The sequence below is a fragment of the Callorhinus ursinus genome, unplaced genomic scaffold (genome assembly GCF_003265705.2).
Source record: "Callorhinus ursinus isolate GAN/ISIS: 27379988/994484 unplaced genomic scaffold, GSC_fseal_2.0 scaffold2, whole genome shotgun sequence".
Lineage (NCBI taxonomy): Eukaryota > Metazoa > Chordata > Mammalia > Carnivora > Otariidae > Callorhinus > Callorhinus ursinus.
Genome location: NW_027397064.1, coordinates 36,500,684 through 36,518,533, shown reverse-complemented (window position 1 = coordinate 36,518,533; position 17,850 = coordinate 36,500,684). Strand labels below are relative to the sequence as shown.

The following is a 17,850-nucleotide window of genomic DNA, read 5'->3' as shown; positions in this document are numbered from 1 at the left end:
TGTGCAAGACTGTTGAGTCGCAGATCTGTACTTCTGCAACAAATAATGCATATGTTAAGAAAAAAGAAAAAGAAGAAGATAGCAGGAGGGGAAGAATGAGGGGGAGTAAGTCAGAGGGGTAGACGAACCATGAGAGACGATGGACTCTGAAAAACAAACTGAGGGTTCTAGAGGGGAGGAGGGTGGGGGGATGGGTTAGCCTGGTGATGGGTATTCAAGGGGGCACGTTCTGCATGGAGCACTGGGTGTTATGCACAAACAATGAATCATGGAACACTACATCAAAAACTAATGATGTAATATATGGTGATTAACATAACAATAAAGAAATTTTTAAAAAATTGAGTAAGTAAATAAATGGAGAAGGGACAACTTTCTTTTCATAAGAATTCCAATAAATATAGAATATAGAATACCAGTAATAACTGCCTCAAAGTGGAGGAACCAATGGATGCTAAAATTAGTGGGTTACAGATGGCTTTTGAAGATAAAAGCGAACTTAAACTTTCTCAAAGTAGCTTCCCCAAGACATTTATTAAATACAAAAAGGAAACAAATTTACAGTGGAGAAACCTGGCAGACAACTACGTTAACCAAGTAATCAAGGTTAACATTGCTAATAATTAGACAGTGATATCACGTGTCCAACCATAGGATACAATGAGAAGCACACATAACTCCAGAAACTCAGAAGATGACCTCTGGCCTAGTATAACAATCAAACCACTGAACCACATTATATGGTTATCCTAAGAACTATACTTGAAATACAATATTTAATGTTACAGGCTCTCCATTATTGCAACCAACTGGCAAAAATAAATAAGCACGCTGTTAAAAATAAAAGCAATTCTTGGGATGTGTGCGTGGCTCAGTCGGTTGACCGTATGGCTGTTGATCTCAGCTCAGGTCTTGATTTCAGGGTCCTGAGTTCAAGCCCTGTTCTGGGCTCCATGCTGGGCATGGAGCCTACTTAAAAAAAAAAAAAGGAATTCTTAAGACTTCCAAAATCAAAGTACTTACCAAAGGAAAAAAGATGAGTTACAGGAAGCTGAATAGATCTCATCTCTTTTTTAAAGAATTCACAATCTACAACAAACTAAAATATAAAACATTGATATTTAGGAAAAAACAATTACATTTATAGTAAAATATCTTCACTTCATGTTTAAGTGGAAAATAGAAGTCTATAAATAAACTTCAGCTTTGTAGAAGTTATTACCTATCACATTCTCACTCTGGCTATACTTAGATGGCAACAATTACTCAAACAGAGATGCTAAGCTAAGAAAATTTGATGAACAAGCTTAACTTAATAAATTATTGGAGGATCATTTTTACAACAGCTGATGTATAATCCAGTTTCCTTCCAGTTAGCTTTAGGTGTTTATAGAAGAGGGACCGTAAAGGATGGATCAAAGCATTAAGAATCAAGGTTAACTCAAGATTAATCAGAGATTTAGATAAAAATCTCTCAATACTTCCATAGTCAAAAAGAAGTATGATTTTGCTACATTTACTTTTTAAAAATCCCATATTAATTACGTATCTCTAACACTCTAATTAGACTACAAAAGACGTGGAGATGGACATACTGCCATTCATCTACAGATGGCTAAAGTTATTTGTATAAGATTATTTCAAGCTAAACAGTGATTAAAATGGAAAAAAAGGTTTACTATGTATGAAGCAAGAAAAAGAAATGCTATCTCAAAAAAAGTAAAACTAAAATGTGACATCTGCATAATTACAATATTTTGTAATGACATTTCTTATGTAATAACATTTCTACAATGGCATAAGGAACTTTGTCCTAAACTGTCTGCAATAAGAACGGTTTCATTAAAATAATCTCCATAAGGAAACCAAATTACTTTGATTTATAGGAGCTGAAGAACAAATTAATCTGATGCTTAATTGTAGCTAGGAAGTAGTTTGCTGTCTATAAGAAGCAGAAAGCCAGTGACGTCTATCCTAGGCTTTTCCAGTAAGTACATCTTGGATTGTGCTTGAAACAAGGTTATTTTGTTTGTCTCTTGGGTGGATTTTTTATTATTTCTGAAAGTCAAAAATAGATGTGGGAAAATGCTATCTGACTACAGTATACATATTAGGAATAAAAGGAAAAACTTGTTAAGGGGCTTTGCTTTTCTTCCCCTTCTTTACTTATAAGGCCAACAATTCCATCAGACATTTTCCTAATAGAAAACAGCTGTTACAAGGTTAGAACAATCATCTACTGAACAAGATTATTCATTATATATTTACAAAGCACTTTTGGGTGAGACATTGCCTGAGACAGAGAATCAATTTTAAATCACTTTGTACAGGTATTTAAAATAATACAATTTTTATTATTGCTTTAATTTTATTATTGCTATCATAATAAAAATTTATTTTTATTAATGCTTTTTTAATAAAAATTTTTATTATTGCTTTCCCTTTATGGAATAAACCCATACCCAAGAAAAGAATTCAAGGGTCTGTCTCTTTCTAATGGAATTATTTTGTTTTCTGTCATCAAAAAATGCAAGTAATTCCATATTTGCATTTTGAAAACTCTATTATCAGTTGACTGCAAAAAATTTTCAAGCTGTCTATTTAAATATATGTATCCTGATGATGGGTTTGTAACAGATATGCAGAAATTATAAAAGGCCTAAATTAACATCCTTGTGAGACTGGGTATGCAACAGTAGAGTCAGCAAGTGTTACTTTCCAAAGAGCATTAAGACATATTAAATATTCATTAGGTTGCTAAGGCTGGCTATTTGTGAAAGGCTCATTAATTTCTTGGAATAACCAGATAGGGCCTTTCCAAGTTTGGGAAAGATGTTTAAATTCATTCAAAGCCAACTTACCTGACAGAAAAACCCCTAAAGAGAGCTTTTAGAATTGAAGATGCTGAATTACCTCTCACTTGTGCTAAGCAAAACAAAACATGAATTCATTATAAGGTACTTGTGAGACTCAGTCTTTGAGTTAACTCCCAACTAAATCCCCCCTTTCCTTTATCTTTAAAATTTTCCTAATGATTTTGGCCTCAAATCTCAACAATTTTCTCACTAAAGAACTATTTTTTGAGCACTTATATGGTAGTGAGTTGCTAAAGGATGAGGATGCAAAGTATAATAAAATCTATCTGGTCTTACTCCCAAAGAATTCACAATATGGTGATGATAATAGAGAGATAAACAAATAAATTATAATTCAGCATAATTCCTCAAAGAAGTTATAAACAAAGTGTCATGGAAATAAGAAGTTACCTGGATGAGTCATGAAAAGTAAAATAGGAACACTTAAGATAGATACTGAAGGATGAGCTTGTTGGGTGAAATGTGGAATGGGAAGTAGAGGGTCTTTTACTTCTATCTTCTTGCTTCCCCCTCCCCCAACTTCTCTCAAAAATTACCATCCTTTTATTTCTACTCCCCACTTCCCTAGTTCAAGCCCTCATAACCCATTATACAGCAGCTCGTCTCTGTTTCTAAACCATGCACACCATAAATAGATTCATCTTCCAAAATGGCTCTGATCCCATTTCTACTAACAGTGAAAATCTTTCAGCTGCCTACTAACTCCTGAATTCTATGAAGTCCTGAATCTAACTGAGGTCCTCTAGAGTATGGCCATGAACTACTTTCCCAGACTTTTCTTCCACTACCATCCTACCCATGTGGCCATCTTTTCAAAATTACTATTTACTTATTTACTGTTTCCAAACATATCTCATATTTTCACTTTCATGCTTGGATCTCATGGTTTCTTTGTCCCAGCAGTGCTGTTCATTATAACTTTCTGCAATGATATTACTACTGAGCATCTGGAATGTAGCCAGTACAACTGAGGAACTGAATTTTTAATTGTATTAGTTTTAATTGCTTTAAATTCAAATAGCCACATGTGCCAGTAGCTCCTATATTGGACAGGACAGGTCTACAATGTTTCTGATACCCATAAAAACATTAACTATCCTTTAAGGAAATTTTAAATATCACCTCATAATAAAGCCTTTCCCCATTCCATCATTCAGAGATATCTCCCCTTCTTATACCTGTATTTGCTATATTCTGATTTGTATTATACTTTGGGGTACCTCTTTTATTCTCACTCTTCCTTCTGTTTCCAAATGTTTCTCTCCCCCTACCCAACCGTATGTAGTTTTTTGAGAATAGGATTCATGTCTCCCTCATTTGTGTGCCTCCTATAATTCCTGGCAGAATCTTGCACATAAAAGGGTACTCAATAATGAATAGATTTTGAAAGACTAAAATGTAGAGTACGTTCCCACTTTGAACACAGAGACTTGGATTTATTCTGCTTAGTTAAGTTAGAGTAGATGAACCTAATGATTTAACAGTCTTAGGTGGATCACCAAACTGGTCATTGTTTTAGATAAGCACTATGTTGAAGAATTCATCAAAAAATAACTTAAATATTTAGCATGAGTATCCACTAAACATTCGATAACCTTAATCCATTTGTTACCTTACTTCCATGAATAGATGGTACATAAACAACAAGATGAGACAAAGATGGATAGTCTTGAAGTCTTAACGTCAAAGACTGGGGAAAAAAAAAAGGACATAAAAAGCTGATTTTATTTCTGAGGGTATACAGAACTTAAAACATGTTAGGGGAAATTATAAACACTTATTTCTTATTTAATTGGTTATAAAAAACTGATTTCAAACTTTATATTCGGTGCCTCATAAAACGCCCATGTTTACATTTTCAGGTCAATAATCCTTAAGTCAAACTCCTAATATTTTGTAAATATGGACTGCCAAAAATATTCCTTGAGCTGTATCCCTTCATGTAAAACAAATGACATTTAATATTAAATATAATATTTTACATAATTATTTCCAGATTTGGTATCTTTTATAATTTGTCCATTTGTTTTTTATAACATTACGATAAAATTTCTACATTTATTTTGGTAGCTAGCATATGACAAAGAGCATTCAGTAGCTGATGAATGAATGAATGCTAAAAATAATGGAAGAGTTGCAACTTAATCTCAAATGATTTTGATCTAGCCCAAGCAGTAAAGATTCGCTGTCTAATGATATATATGAATAACATACTCTGGAACTTATTCAGTAAATGACATGAAGACACAAGAAGACTAATAATGCACCTTATCAAATGAAGATCTATTTCAAAATTAAGACCAGATCCTACAGCCTATATTTTGAGGAATAAATACGTAAGAGACTGGTCTATTTAATGAAAAGCTACAGCACCAAATACAGTTTTTAAATCCAAGGTTTTTTCTGGAAGTAGATGTGGGGGTGGCAGTAGTTATATGTGGTAACAATTTGTATGTATTAAGAAATTTCTGCACCCAGGACACCACCCTTCCGCTGAAGCAGGGCAGGCGGGCGTTGTCATCCGAAATCTCCTCCTTCACCACCCTGCCGAGGGACAGCATGCAGGCCAGTGAGAATGGCCTAGCGCCCCCCACATGCACCCCTGTTCAAGGCTTCTCCCGATCTTCGTCCAGGTGAAGGACGTTGACTTTCCTGCACCTTGACCAAGTCCTCGTCCCTGACGCTGAAATGCTTCTTCGCTCTCACACCTAGGGAGTTTCCAAATTCACCCCCTTTCCTTCCTCCTCCTCCTCTCCCCAAGTCATCCTCAGGTTTTGACACTGCTCCAAAGATTTCCTTGGGTCTAATCCAAACCTCTCACTCCAATCTCAAAGGCCATCCCATCCCCTCTGGTGACCCCAGCTGCCCCAAATGTCTGTCTAATCTTAGGAGCTCTGCTGGCACCTCCCCCAACCTCCACCCTGCTCCTCACACGCCGTCCCCAGTCCCCAAAGCCTTTGGTCCAGAGTCTGTAGTCTCATGCTTTCCTTAGCTTTCTCTATCTCACTCCCAGAGAGCTATCCAAATGTGCCACCTTTCCCCACGTAAAAATACCCATTAGACCAAAGAATGGTACTTGCTCACAAGGCTGAGCACTTCTAAGGAGAGGTGAAGCCCAGTTTCCCATTCGCCTGTGGCTCATCTGGCACGGAATTCTACACTAAGCAGCCCAGGGGCACTAACTCCCACGGGTTCCTTGGGATGGACGGGACTTGCCCCTTCTTCTCAACCACCACGAGAAATCGTGGATGTCTATTCTGTTCAACACTGTATCCTGGTCACACAGCAAGGAACCTGATGCCTAGTGAGAATGAACAAGTATCTGTTGAATAAACATATGAATTATGAAAAAAAAAGAAATTTCTGCAGACAGTTAACTTTCTCTAACGTTCTTCAGAAGCACCTATGTGGGCAAGTTGAACAGAGGTGCTAAATCTAAAGAACTGTGAACAAGTGGCTAACAACCTGACCAGATTCACCTGTTTTTTTACAACTTCCTAGGCTTCACCTTGACTTACTTGCCAAAGTCTCAGCAACAGACTAATCGGTTCTAATGTAAATTAAAAGGCCTTAAAAGGGCCTCACAAATCACAGCGACAGGCAACTGAGACCAACCAAACAGATGGTAGACAGTATGAAAGATAATTAGAAAGAACCTTGGTAACTCTGTGTGGCTATCCACTCTACTAGCCTTTGTTATTTATTCTCAAGAATAGTTTTTTTCTCAAGAATTTTTTTGTAGGATCAGAATACTTTAAAAAGGTAACAGTGTCAAAAAAATTTCCTTATAAAGTTGCTATATAGTTATAATGTCAGTAGGAACTTGACAATACAATCATATTCATGAAATTGTTAGGTTGACAGATAAGGTTAATATAAAGTTTGGAAATTTTTCAGTGTTTTAAGGGTAAAATGCCCTTAATGCTGAAACAACATACACAGAAAATCAAATACCAGGTTTTGATGTGCAGAGCAAAGCTATGGTGCTAAAGTATGATTAAGGCAAAATGGCTACAAGGTAGTTTTCTCATACAAGTTAGTTATCTTTAGAAAATTACCTTTTTTGTTTTCAACAATAAATCCATTTTGGCTTACCAAATTCTTGGCCTACTGTGCTTTGTGTTTTTAGAAACTTCTTCATTGTACACATGACAGAAAAATTCCATATGACTGGTATTTAAAAACTGAATTTACAGGTGCTTTGCTGGAGTCTCCTATTTATTAACAGTTCAGTCAGCAGCAATGCTAAAAGTGATATGATTCTCATTTGACATTACTTTTGTTGAGATGATATGAATATGAATAAAATTCATGAAATCTTTTCACTTTAACTTTTTCTTTCTCTTCAACTTGATGGCAAAATAACTTTGTGTCCTTTTTAGAAGTGGCTAACACATCTAATTTTGATTTTCATTAAAATGGAGTTTATGTTTAATAATTATAATCCTCTTCAACTGAGAACACCTAAGATTGCAGAATATTGCAATCCTTATTTTCTAAACATCCTTCTCCCATTTTCCCCCTCTAAATTTCAGTAGGCTTTTAATGCTATCTGGCAACCTCTTTCAGCATTCACTATAAAAAGCAAGCAGCAGCTGGGATGCCTGGATGGCTCAGTCAGTTGAGTGTCCGACTTTTGGCTTTGGCTCAGGTCATGATCTGAACATCCGACTTTTGGTTTTGGCTCAGGTCATGATTCCAAGGTCGTGAGATCGAGCCCTGTATCAGGCTTCCCACTCAGCGGGGACCCTGCTTGAGACTCTCTCTCCTCTGAAATAAATAAATCTTGAAAAGAGAAAAAAAAAGTAAGCAGCTGGAATAGCTTGTTCTGCTGTTCTGCCAGCTGTTTCTCACATTTAGAAGAAAGAACACAGGGTCTAGAAATAGATGAATACATTGTTGAATCTTTGAAATTAAAAATATACATAAGGATTTTATTATTTAAGATGTAACTTTTTAAAACAGGAGCAAAGTAACATTCTATCAGGAATTTAATCATTTATTTCTTCCTCTTAAATTACAAATTAAATAGGATATACTATCCAAATTGGAAATTCAAGGAAAGATTTATGAATGATTATCATTAAGTATATCCTAGACTTTTGTTTGTTTTGCTCCTGCCTAAAAGGCTAGGATAGAACCAGTGAGAGACATTAAAAATGTTCATATGAGTCTAATCACTTTCCTACAATATTTATCTCTTGAACACAAAGCCATATGAATGAATATACACAAAATAAGGATGACTGAGGTGACAGAAAAAATAACTGCAACCATTCCAAAGTCAAATGTGAAGTAACTTGCAATTACTCATTCTATCATCATTCCTCTCTGTTAGTATAGTACAGAGCTGCCTATACAGATAAATAACAAATAACTGGACTGGGAGATGCCTGGGACCAACCAGATGGTTTCACTTTCAAGTTGAAGAGGCTAGTATTCATCATGAAAAAATACTTGAAGACGGAAAATTATCACTCCTGGTGTAAGATTATGAGTTATAATAAACACAGTTTAGAAATCAGAACAGGTATTTCATCAAATTTTAGAACTGTTTTATTTTCTCAACAATATTAACCTTTCGTAAAAGGACTCGCTGACCCTATCAGAGTTACTTAAGGAAATCACAAAGAATTATTAAATAAATCCCACAGAGTATTAGATAAAGCAGAGTTATCCAAGTGCTTGACCACAAAGTAATGTTGAAGTAGATCTGGAAAATTACTTTGCATCTCTTTGAGATGCTCGCTCTCCTACTGTAGGTCCTCTCCCAAAAACTTAAGCTACTACTCAGCTTCTATTTTAAGACAGACCATTCCAAACATAGCCTCAAAATAAACTAAAAAAATTTTTCTAGCTCTTGGTATGATGCTATAATATACAGATTTAATTTTATTTAGAAGATTGTTAACTTACAGTTTTTATCTCTGCAAGTTAAAAAAAAAATTGTGTTTTTCTCCATTAAAATGTATTTCCAGAGAAAATATTTCTAAACTGTATGTTAGCAAATCTCAAGTTCATTTAATAGTTAGATGAATTAATAAAAGACCATATTCTAAAATGCCTAGAGACTCAAGAATTTTTTAGTATTTTAAAATTTTAAAGCCGTAATTTACCTTAATTGTTGGCAGTAGTTCAGCTTTCCATGATAAATCAATCCCTTGCCGGCTTTGAAATGAATATGAAAATATAATTAAAGGACAAATATACTAAAATATTATAAATTATAAATAAGCTTCAGAGGAAAAAGAAACCAGCTACAGACCTATCAGAGAAAGTTCTAATGAAATGAGGTGCAATAAGTCTAATCCAATATACTCATCCATACAGTCCTTTTGGATACAAAAAAATTATTTTTCCTAGGAACCATTTCTATGTTTGCAAATACTACTGATATGTTAATTTCATTTAAAAATCAATACTATAATGTAATGTAGCAGAAAAATCAGCTTAAGGATGTATGAAACGGGGCGCCTGGGTGGCTCAGTTGTTAAGCGTCTGCCTTTGGCTCAGGTCACGATCCCAGGGTCCTGGGATCGACCCCTGCATCAGGCTCCCTGCTCAGCAGGAGGCCTGATTCTCCCTCTTCCACTCCTCCTGCTTGTGTTCCCTCTCTCACTGTGTCTCTCTGTCAAATAAATAAATAAAATCTTTAAAAAAACAAACAATGTATGAAACTATTTTAAAAAGTGTGATTTCGGAGTGCTTGGGTGGCTCAGTCAGTTAAGCATCTGACTCTTGATTTTGGCTCAGATCATGATCTCCAGGTCATGGGATCGAGCCCCACATCAGGCTCTGTGCACAGCAAGGAGACTGCTTGAGATTCTCTCCCTCTCCTTCTCCCTTTCCCCCTCCCAATACCCCTGGCTCCCTCTTTCTCTCTCTCTCTAAAATAAATAAATCTTTAATAAGTATGATTTGTATTATTTATATTGAGAAAAATGAACAATTGAGGCCCTTAGGGTCAAAAGACTTACCACATAGAAGTGCTGTTTATGCAGCCAAAAATCCAACTATTTGTATCCTGTTGATTAATAACAAATCACACTAAATATTATAGAAAATAATTACATAAAATAGGCAGCTTAACATTTTACTGTTACATGATAGGGTTAGTAAGCATGATGGAAACATAAAATAGCAACCTGTTATTCAGAAACATTTCCAAGCTGTTTCAAAAGTCATATAGGTCAACGGCAGGTAAGGAAGTCTAATGTCAATATAGATAGGTAAGCAAGTAACCTAGAACAGCAGGAAGAGAAAGAGTGACCTCTCCACAGCATAATGCATAAGCAATTTTAATTTTTGAACCAACACTTTCAGAATTCAGCAATGTCCATGCTTTAATTAGGTAGTTACATAGTAAGTAACTACATTTTAAGTATATACAGAAGATGAACACCTATTGGTAGACTTTTAAACAAACAGAAAAAAAAAAATCCAGAGTCAAGTAATTAAAAATAGCAATTAATCTAAGTATAGCTTGTTAGTTTACCACTTGAGTTCTCATTTGATTATCAGGCAAAACTTCTATGTAACTGAGAATGTGTTTGGATTGAAGCACAACTCCAAGGGCTCAAGACAAAAGCTAGTTATGACTTTATCAGGGTACCCTGGGAATGCCGCAGAGATGGTAGTGATATTTTAACAATTGTATGTATTTATCTTCAGTTATTTAAGAGAAGTATGACCAAAGACCTTCACTGCAAGTAGTTAAGAGCGATGTTCCAAGATCTGATGATCCAACTACTAAAATCCTACACCAAGGTATGAGGGTAAAGAAACACTGCTCAGACAGGTACATAAAATTTTCCTTAATAAACAGAGAGGATAATGAAAAAGATATCAATCCTTTCATCTAATATTTATAAAGTCTATTCTAGAGCTATGTAATTATGCTAAGCCTTCAAGGAAAAAATGATAAATGAGACAGACATGGTCTCTGCCCTCATGGAGCTTAAATACAATTTGAAGACATTTTCCAAGAATACAGAAAAGAAAGCTGAAAGGAAAACAAAAAATAACATGGAATTTGTCTGCTCTTTACTGCTGGCAAAATACTTGTGTGACTTCTGTATCAGTTAACTGTGTTTCCTAAGAATAACATGATATTATAAAGCAAGGCAAAAGAAAAGATCTGCATAGTTTAGACAGGAACATCTAGTGAGGTGTCAAAGTTCATCCCACTTTTGTAATGGGTTTTTGCAGCTACTAAGGGAGCCTATCTTCAAAGACAGCCCTTAATATGAAAATTGTCAATATTTTATACTATACACTTCCGTATATAGAGAATTCTGACTTATTCATCAACAAATTGAAAAAATATTATTCAAGTCCACCCTAAAACACCATGTTGATATAATCTATAAGGTATCAAAAGAACAATTTCAGGTCATCTAGCAAGCATCCCTAATTATAAAAACTGTACTGAAAATCTCAGAAAAAGTCACTCAATAATTGCCAATTCCTAAAGTATACTGAAGAGAAAATGCTACCTGATCATAAAATGTATATAATAGATCTAAAGAGAAACCTATCTACAGTAAAAAATGATGCCCTCAAAGGCTGCTAAAATTGTTAGGTGAAAAACTGATTAGGAACTTTATATAGGATAGATCATGCTAATACCACCTGAGTCTATGATAAGTCTTTAGGTCACTAAAGTGGGACAACTAGATACTGTGTATCTTCTGGTTAAGTACATAGTTCTAATTATAAAATATTCTTGCCACAAAAAATTAATGGTAATTAATTTAATTAAAAAATAATCAAGATTCTAAATCTAACAACCAGTTTACAGAAAACATAAGGGACAGAAACACATGTTAAGAGATACCACAAGATGGGTGCCTGGGTGGCTCAGTTAAGCATCTGCCTTTGGCTCAGGTCATGAACCTGGGGTCCTGGGATGGAGCCCCGTCAGGCTCCCTGCTCAGTGGGGAGTCTGCTTCTCCCTCTCCACTGTGCTCTTTCTCCCTCTCTCACACATGCTCTAATAAATAAAACTTTAAAAAAAAGATACCATGAGAATAGTCACCTAAACCCAGAATGTGGGAAATTCTGCAGAACATATAACCCACTTGCTTGAACAAATAAATGGCATGGGGGGGATAAAGAGGAGGCCGTTATAAAAGAAACTTAGGATCCATGAATCAAATATAACATATATACTTTTTGGATTCTGATTCAAATAAACCAACTTAGAATTTAACTGAACAGAAGACAATTGAACATGGATTGGATATCACATACTAAGGAATTAATAATTTTGTTGGATGAAATAATATTATAGTTAACCTGCACAATTCTTATCTGCTAGAAAACATATTGAAGTATTTAAGGATGAAATTATAAAATGCCTAGAATTTGCTTTAAAAATGCTTCAGTCAAAAAAAAAGTGAAAAAGGGATAAATAACAATAGCAGTATTCATAACTATCAAAAAAAAGTGAAAAAGGGATAAATAACAATAGCAGTATTCATAACTATTAAAGCTATGTGACAGTTATATGAGATTTCATTATTATATACTACTTTAAATGATTGAAAACTTCTATAATACAAATCGAAAAGATTTTTAAAATTCACCACATAACTTGATGCTAATTAATACCCATGGACCTTAAATACAGAAAAGGGATCCTCCAATAAGCCAAATGGAGAATTTGAACTTTGGCAAGGATTTTTCTCACTATAATACTGACATTCTGATTTGGAATTTAATTAACTGAGTGTGGATATTTTAAGCCAGCAGTCTAAGGGCCAGATTCTCTTGAGATAAACTGCCCATCCAGATTTTAGGCTGAGAGATGCTAGTCTCTGTGAGAGATGCAAAACTCTGGTCATCCCACTAAAATTAGTATTCATTAGCACCTACACCACAATGCCTATCATTTCTAAAGACTTTAGTATATATCAAATGGCAGTATCTACCAACTAAGTGACATATTAGATTCTAGTTCTAAAGAATACAAATAACCCAACAAAAGGGAGAAGAGGAAAGAAATTATGAAAAACACAAATAGAAAGTGAAGAAACTTGGGAAATGCCAAAAAAAAATCCAAAAAAGAGGGAAAAGAACCCAAATTGGGAAAACAAGTTCCTGAAAGTAAGAAATGCTGACTTAAATTATTACTTAAATATTCCAAACATAACAAAGGCATCCTATAGCATTAACACATTTTTTGACAATGCCTGATAGTAGGTATTCATTAAAAAGAAATACGTAAAATCATCACTTTGGTAACTCTGAGTCTAGATAACATTTTAACAAAAAGTTACTATTTTAGAGAATGTTTGGTATAAAAAGTCCTGCAAATTTGAGTATAGAAGCCAAGAGAAAAACAGTATTTACTTAATAAAATTCCTACAGATTAGCTTTGTTTAAATATATCTGTTCTTTAAAGTACAAACAAAATCTCAGAATTAGGATATTTGAACTGAATTCCTTCATCCTAAACACAGTAAGTAAGGTAGAAAAACAGGGTGAAAGACCCAAACTAGAGCCAAAAGTATAATTTAATAGTAAATTATCAGTTATAGAAACATTTTGATTAATACTTTTCAATCAAAACTGTTTTAGACAAATATTTTTCAACCTATTAGATTTAAAAATAGTTCATAGCTAAAGAAGAGATCTATTAGATATTAGTTGAATCTTAAAAATAGACTTTTAGATTTACATGCAATCTACCAATTATCTTACCAGCATGGTGCTTTGACAATAGACATGAGTGTAGATTTTTCTATGATTTGCAAGAGGAAATGTAAAATATATCTTATCAGATTCCTAAAAAAAAAAAAAAGAGGGAAAACATAATAAAACTATTAAGAGAGTGGACAATTTCATCATTTAAATATACAGGATAAAGCAAAAATTATTCTAATTTTATCATTCTTGGTGTTGTTGAGAACCAATATTCTAGGAGCGGGAAGAAGATACAGATGTAAGTCAGGAATATCAGGTACCCTGCAGTCCTGAATATGTCTTAGAAATAGCAGTACAGATGCATGTTTTTTGTTTGGGTTTGAGTTTTGGCCTAATGATCAACATAAAATACATTTCTTAGTTCTGTCCACTGAAAAGGCCTAGAAATGCTAGCCCACTAGCCATAAACATCTCTAGTGCCCAAATTATGGTTTTAAGACACCATTTCCCAAATAACAGGGAGAGCTCCTTAGGACAAAGCTGATTCAAGGTCTGGGGCAGGAAATGTACAAAATGAGTTCAAATATCTTCTCATACTAGGTAGTGAAGAAACTATCAAAGAAAGACAACCAAAGAGCAGCTTTACCAAAAAGATTTAGGAGCCTAACTTGAAATGGCTTCTACTGGTCAAAGACAGAAGAATTTTAATATTTTAGATGGAAACACAAATATGTTTAAAAGATGAGTTCATTATAATACTGGGAGAAAAACCCCCCAAAACCATTTATGATCACTGATGGAGGAGGTTTGTGAGCCAACTTGCTATTTCTGAAAACCAGAAAATATAAGATCCAAAGATCCAAGCAATTATAATTTTCTCCTTTTCTGATATGTTCCACTTTTGATAAATTTAGGAGACAAGAAATTTCCCAATATAGTGTTCCAGTTAATAAAGAAAAAAATAATTGAATTAGGGTACCACCATTTTTTGCATCCCCCTAAATGAATTAATGACTCTAGGCATGCTTCATCAACAGCTGCTAACATCACAAAAAAAAGAAATAGTCTAGCCAAAACAAAAACTGAATCTGATCAAGCAAATGAATCTGATCCAAGTACTAAGTTACAGGAGAAGAGTAGACAAAGGAATATACTAAATGGCACTGAAGGAATGCAATCAGCAAATCAAGACTATATGAAACTCTATAGGACAAATGATTTGTTTTTTCAACAAATATGCTACAAGGAAAGAAAAGCAGTAGAGTAAGTATGAGAGATTAAAAGAGGAATAAGAGACATACTAACAAACGACAATATGTGGACATTATTTGTATTCTCATTTAAACTGAGAAAGAAACAAAAAATTTAACAGTTATAAAACTGGGAAACTGAACACTAACTAGATATTAAGGAATTATTAAATTGTTTTAATGTGGGAAAATATATGTAGTTATCTTTTTAGAAGAGTCTTTATTCATTTATTTTTAATTAATTTTTTTTTTTAAAGTAGGCTCCATGCCCAGTGTGGAGCCCAGTGCAGGGCTTGAACCCACGACCCTGAGATCAAGACCTGAGTTGAGATCAAAAGTCAGACGCTCAACCAAATGAGCCACCCAGGTGCCCCAATAGTCTTTAACTTTTAAAGATAAATACCAAAATGTTTTAAAAAAAATATTAAAAATATCCATTGATGGTATACTTACATTGTAAGCCACATAGGTCCATTTGGACACTTTCACTGGAACCCACATAGATGTCCCTAAGGTAAAGGAAATTAATTTGTTTGGCTTGCTTTTAAAATATGAAACCATTACTTTTATTGAATGCTCACAAAACACTTCTCAATTACAACAAGATTTGAAAAAGAAGTGGTTTCCTGAACAATGGCTATTTTAAAATAAGAAATCTAGTAAGATGTTATCTGTGCTCATCATCAACCGGCATTCACATCAAGTAAAGCATTTTAAATTTATTTGGTGCCTTTACTCTAAGGATGTATCAATAAAAAAGAAATAAATTATTTTATTTTCCAAACTGAGTATAACAGGTATTATATTAACAGCAAATGATATGCTGTTAAACCAGAAGAAAGAATGAAAAATGACTGATACTGAAAACTTAAGTCAAAAATAATGATAGTGTTTTACGTGACTGTCAGGAAATAGAGACATTTAACTCTATCTTTAAAACTTTGTACTTGTCATGTTATTTTCAGAACAAAATTTTTATCAGCAACATCAACGGTTTCTCTCCTTTTTCCTTTCCCTAATCAAGAACCTCATAAGAAACCAGCATAGAGAAATTAATAAAACATTATAGTAGCTAAGTACCACAGTTTCAAAGACTTCACTAATAACAAATTTACCTAAAAATAAAACTTGATTTAAAATAAAAATATGTTATTACCACCAACCTGTTAAGTCAGAAATTATTGCTGGATTTTCCTCAAAGTGTTTTGCTGGGTGTCTTATAAAGTGGTGATTCAAAACTGACAATTTCTTCTTGGGATTTTGAGTTATCTAGAAAGAATAAGGATACATTTTGTATCTTTTTATACCCATTGTGATAGTTTAATGAAACTTTGCAGCAAGTAACAGTGATAAGAGCCAACAGTTACTTATTCTGGCCCAGGCCATTCTGAGTATTTAATATGTTATTAACTCACTTAACTATCACAAGAGCTCTAGGAGATAATAATCCTTTTATCTACATTTTTACTAAGAAACTAAAGCACCAGAAATATTAAGGAACTTGCCCAAGGTCATACTCCTATTAACAGTCTGGGCCAGGATTCAAACTCAGGCAGTCTGGCTCCAGAGCCCATGCTTTTAATTATTATTCAACTAGTGCCTCTCAAGTAACAGTTAAGAATAAAACATACAAAGGTGTATAGAGACAGATGAGAACTTAAGAGATCCTCCAGTCTAGTGATTCCAACACACTACTTTCTAAACTCAGACCAGTGCCAATCCCACAACAAAAAATTCACAAGTCATCAGAGAAAATATGAATTGCCAATTGTCCTTCCTTGGAAACTACTTTGCTTTATCCTGTCTTACTTTCATTGTGCCTAAATATCCTTTCTTTCATGAAATGAAAACGAGAGCAGACAATAGGATTTTTTGTTGTCTGTTTTAAAATATCCTAGGACAATAAATTTCTGCAACTTTATACCAGTTCCTCCTTTAAAGAAAAAAAAAAGTACTTGGGTCTAAAATCCATTCAGAATCCACCACTATTCAACTCTATAGTTTAAGCATTGAGGCCCTGACAGGTAAGTGATTTTCTCAACAACATAATGAGAGAATGACAAAGAAATGACAGTGAGGACCCAGGTCTAGTAAATCTTTTCAATTCCTTAGGAAGTCACCCAGCATTTGCTTGAACATTTATTTTTAACTTGCTATTGTGAAAGATAATACATTCCAATTTTAATAATTCTTATGAGGAGGATGCTCTGCCATATTTAGAGAAAATATCTGACTCCCTGTTACTTTGATATATTAAGTTAGGGGCCAGCCCTTCAAGAAACTGAAGACTGTTACATCCCCCATCCAATAAAACATTTCTTTACAGATTAAACAACTTCAAAAACATCAAGTGTTTTTCATAGAACTGTTTCAAACCCTTCATCACCCTGACTGCCTTCCCTGGATAAACTCAAGTTTGTTAATGTTCTCCTTATAATACAACATATAAAATAGAATATAGTTCCTTAGATATCTAACTATAGTAGAAGGCAGTGGAAACTTTATCTTCATTGATGCAAACTCAACACTTCAATCAATTCAATCTAATATAAAACTAGTTTTGACTTTTTTTTTAAAGCAGCCACATCTGTTCACAATCAATTAAAAGTAATAGGTCTTTTTGCCAAAATTTTAGTTAACTCAGGACTCTCCCATCCTTACTCACTCTCCAGGGAATCGATCCACTTGTAAGTTTTTCAGCTATGTCTTTTATGCTGATAACCATCAGAAATTATTCTCTAATTCTGATTCCTTTGTACCACATGTTTGGGACTAATTATGCTTATAGTTTCCCTATATATATGTTTGCTTCTCTTCCTAATATCTTGAGGGATAGCAATCATATCCTAATTTTTTATTGTCTAATATTTAGTCGATTATATATAGTGAGTTTGTGAAACAGAACTCAGTTTCATAGTTTGATTCTTAGCAATATTAGTTACCAAAAATTTCTTATTTGTCCCTTAAAATGTGTCTGTAAATTACTTACCTATCCAGAATTATAATTTATTACACACTAATATTAAAAATTTCCTCATCTCAGGATTTAATGGAAAACAAGATTTATTAAAATTAGT

At 34.0% G+C, this 17,850-nt stretch overlaps 1 protein-coding gene across 3 annotated transcripts in view; it reads right to left on the bottom strand.

Moving 5' to 3' along the window:
• The window catches only part of PGAP1 (post-GPI attachment to proteins inositol deacylase 1), a 68,862-nt gene that overhangs the window by 25,941 nt on the left and 25,071 nt on the right, over positions 1–17,850 (bottom strand). For 2 of the 3 annotated variants that reach the window (XM_025894213.2, XM_073880877.1), the window contains 7 exons: positions 15,937–16,042; positions 15,227–15,282; positions 13,581–13,664; positions 9,854–9,900; positions 8,993–9,044; positions 4,489–4,566; positions 1,024–1,099 (listed from right to left, as the gene is read on the bottom strand). In XM_025894213.2, coding sequence (XP_025749998.1) covers positions 1,024–1,099; positions 4,489–4,566; positions 8,993–9,044; positions 9,854–9,900; positions 13,581–13,664; positions 15,227–15,282; positions 15,937–16,042 — 499 coding nt within the window. The remainder of the gene's footprint in view (positions 1–1,023; positions 1,100–4,488; positions 4,567–8,992; positions 9,045–9,853; positions 9,901–13,580; positions 13,665–15,226; positions 15,283–15,936; positions 16,043–17,850) is intronic. The other variant, XM_073880875.1, reaches the window with a different exon arrangement.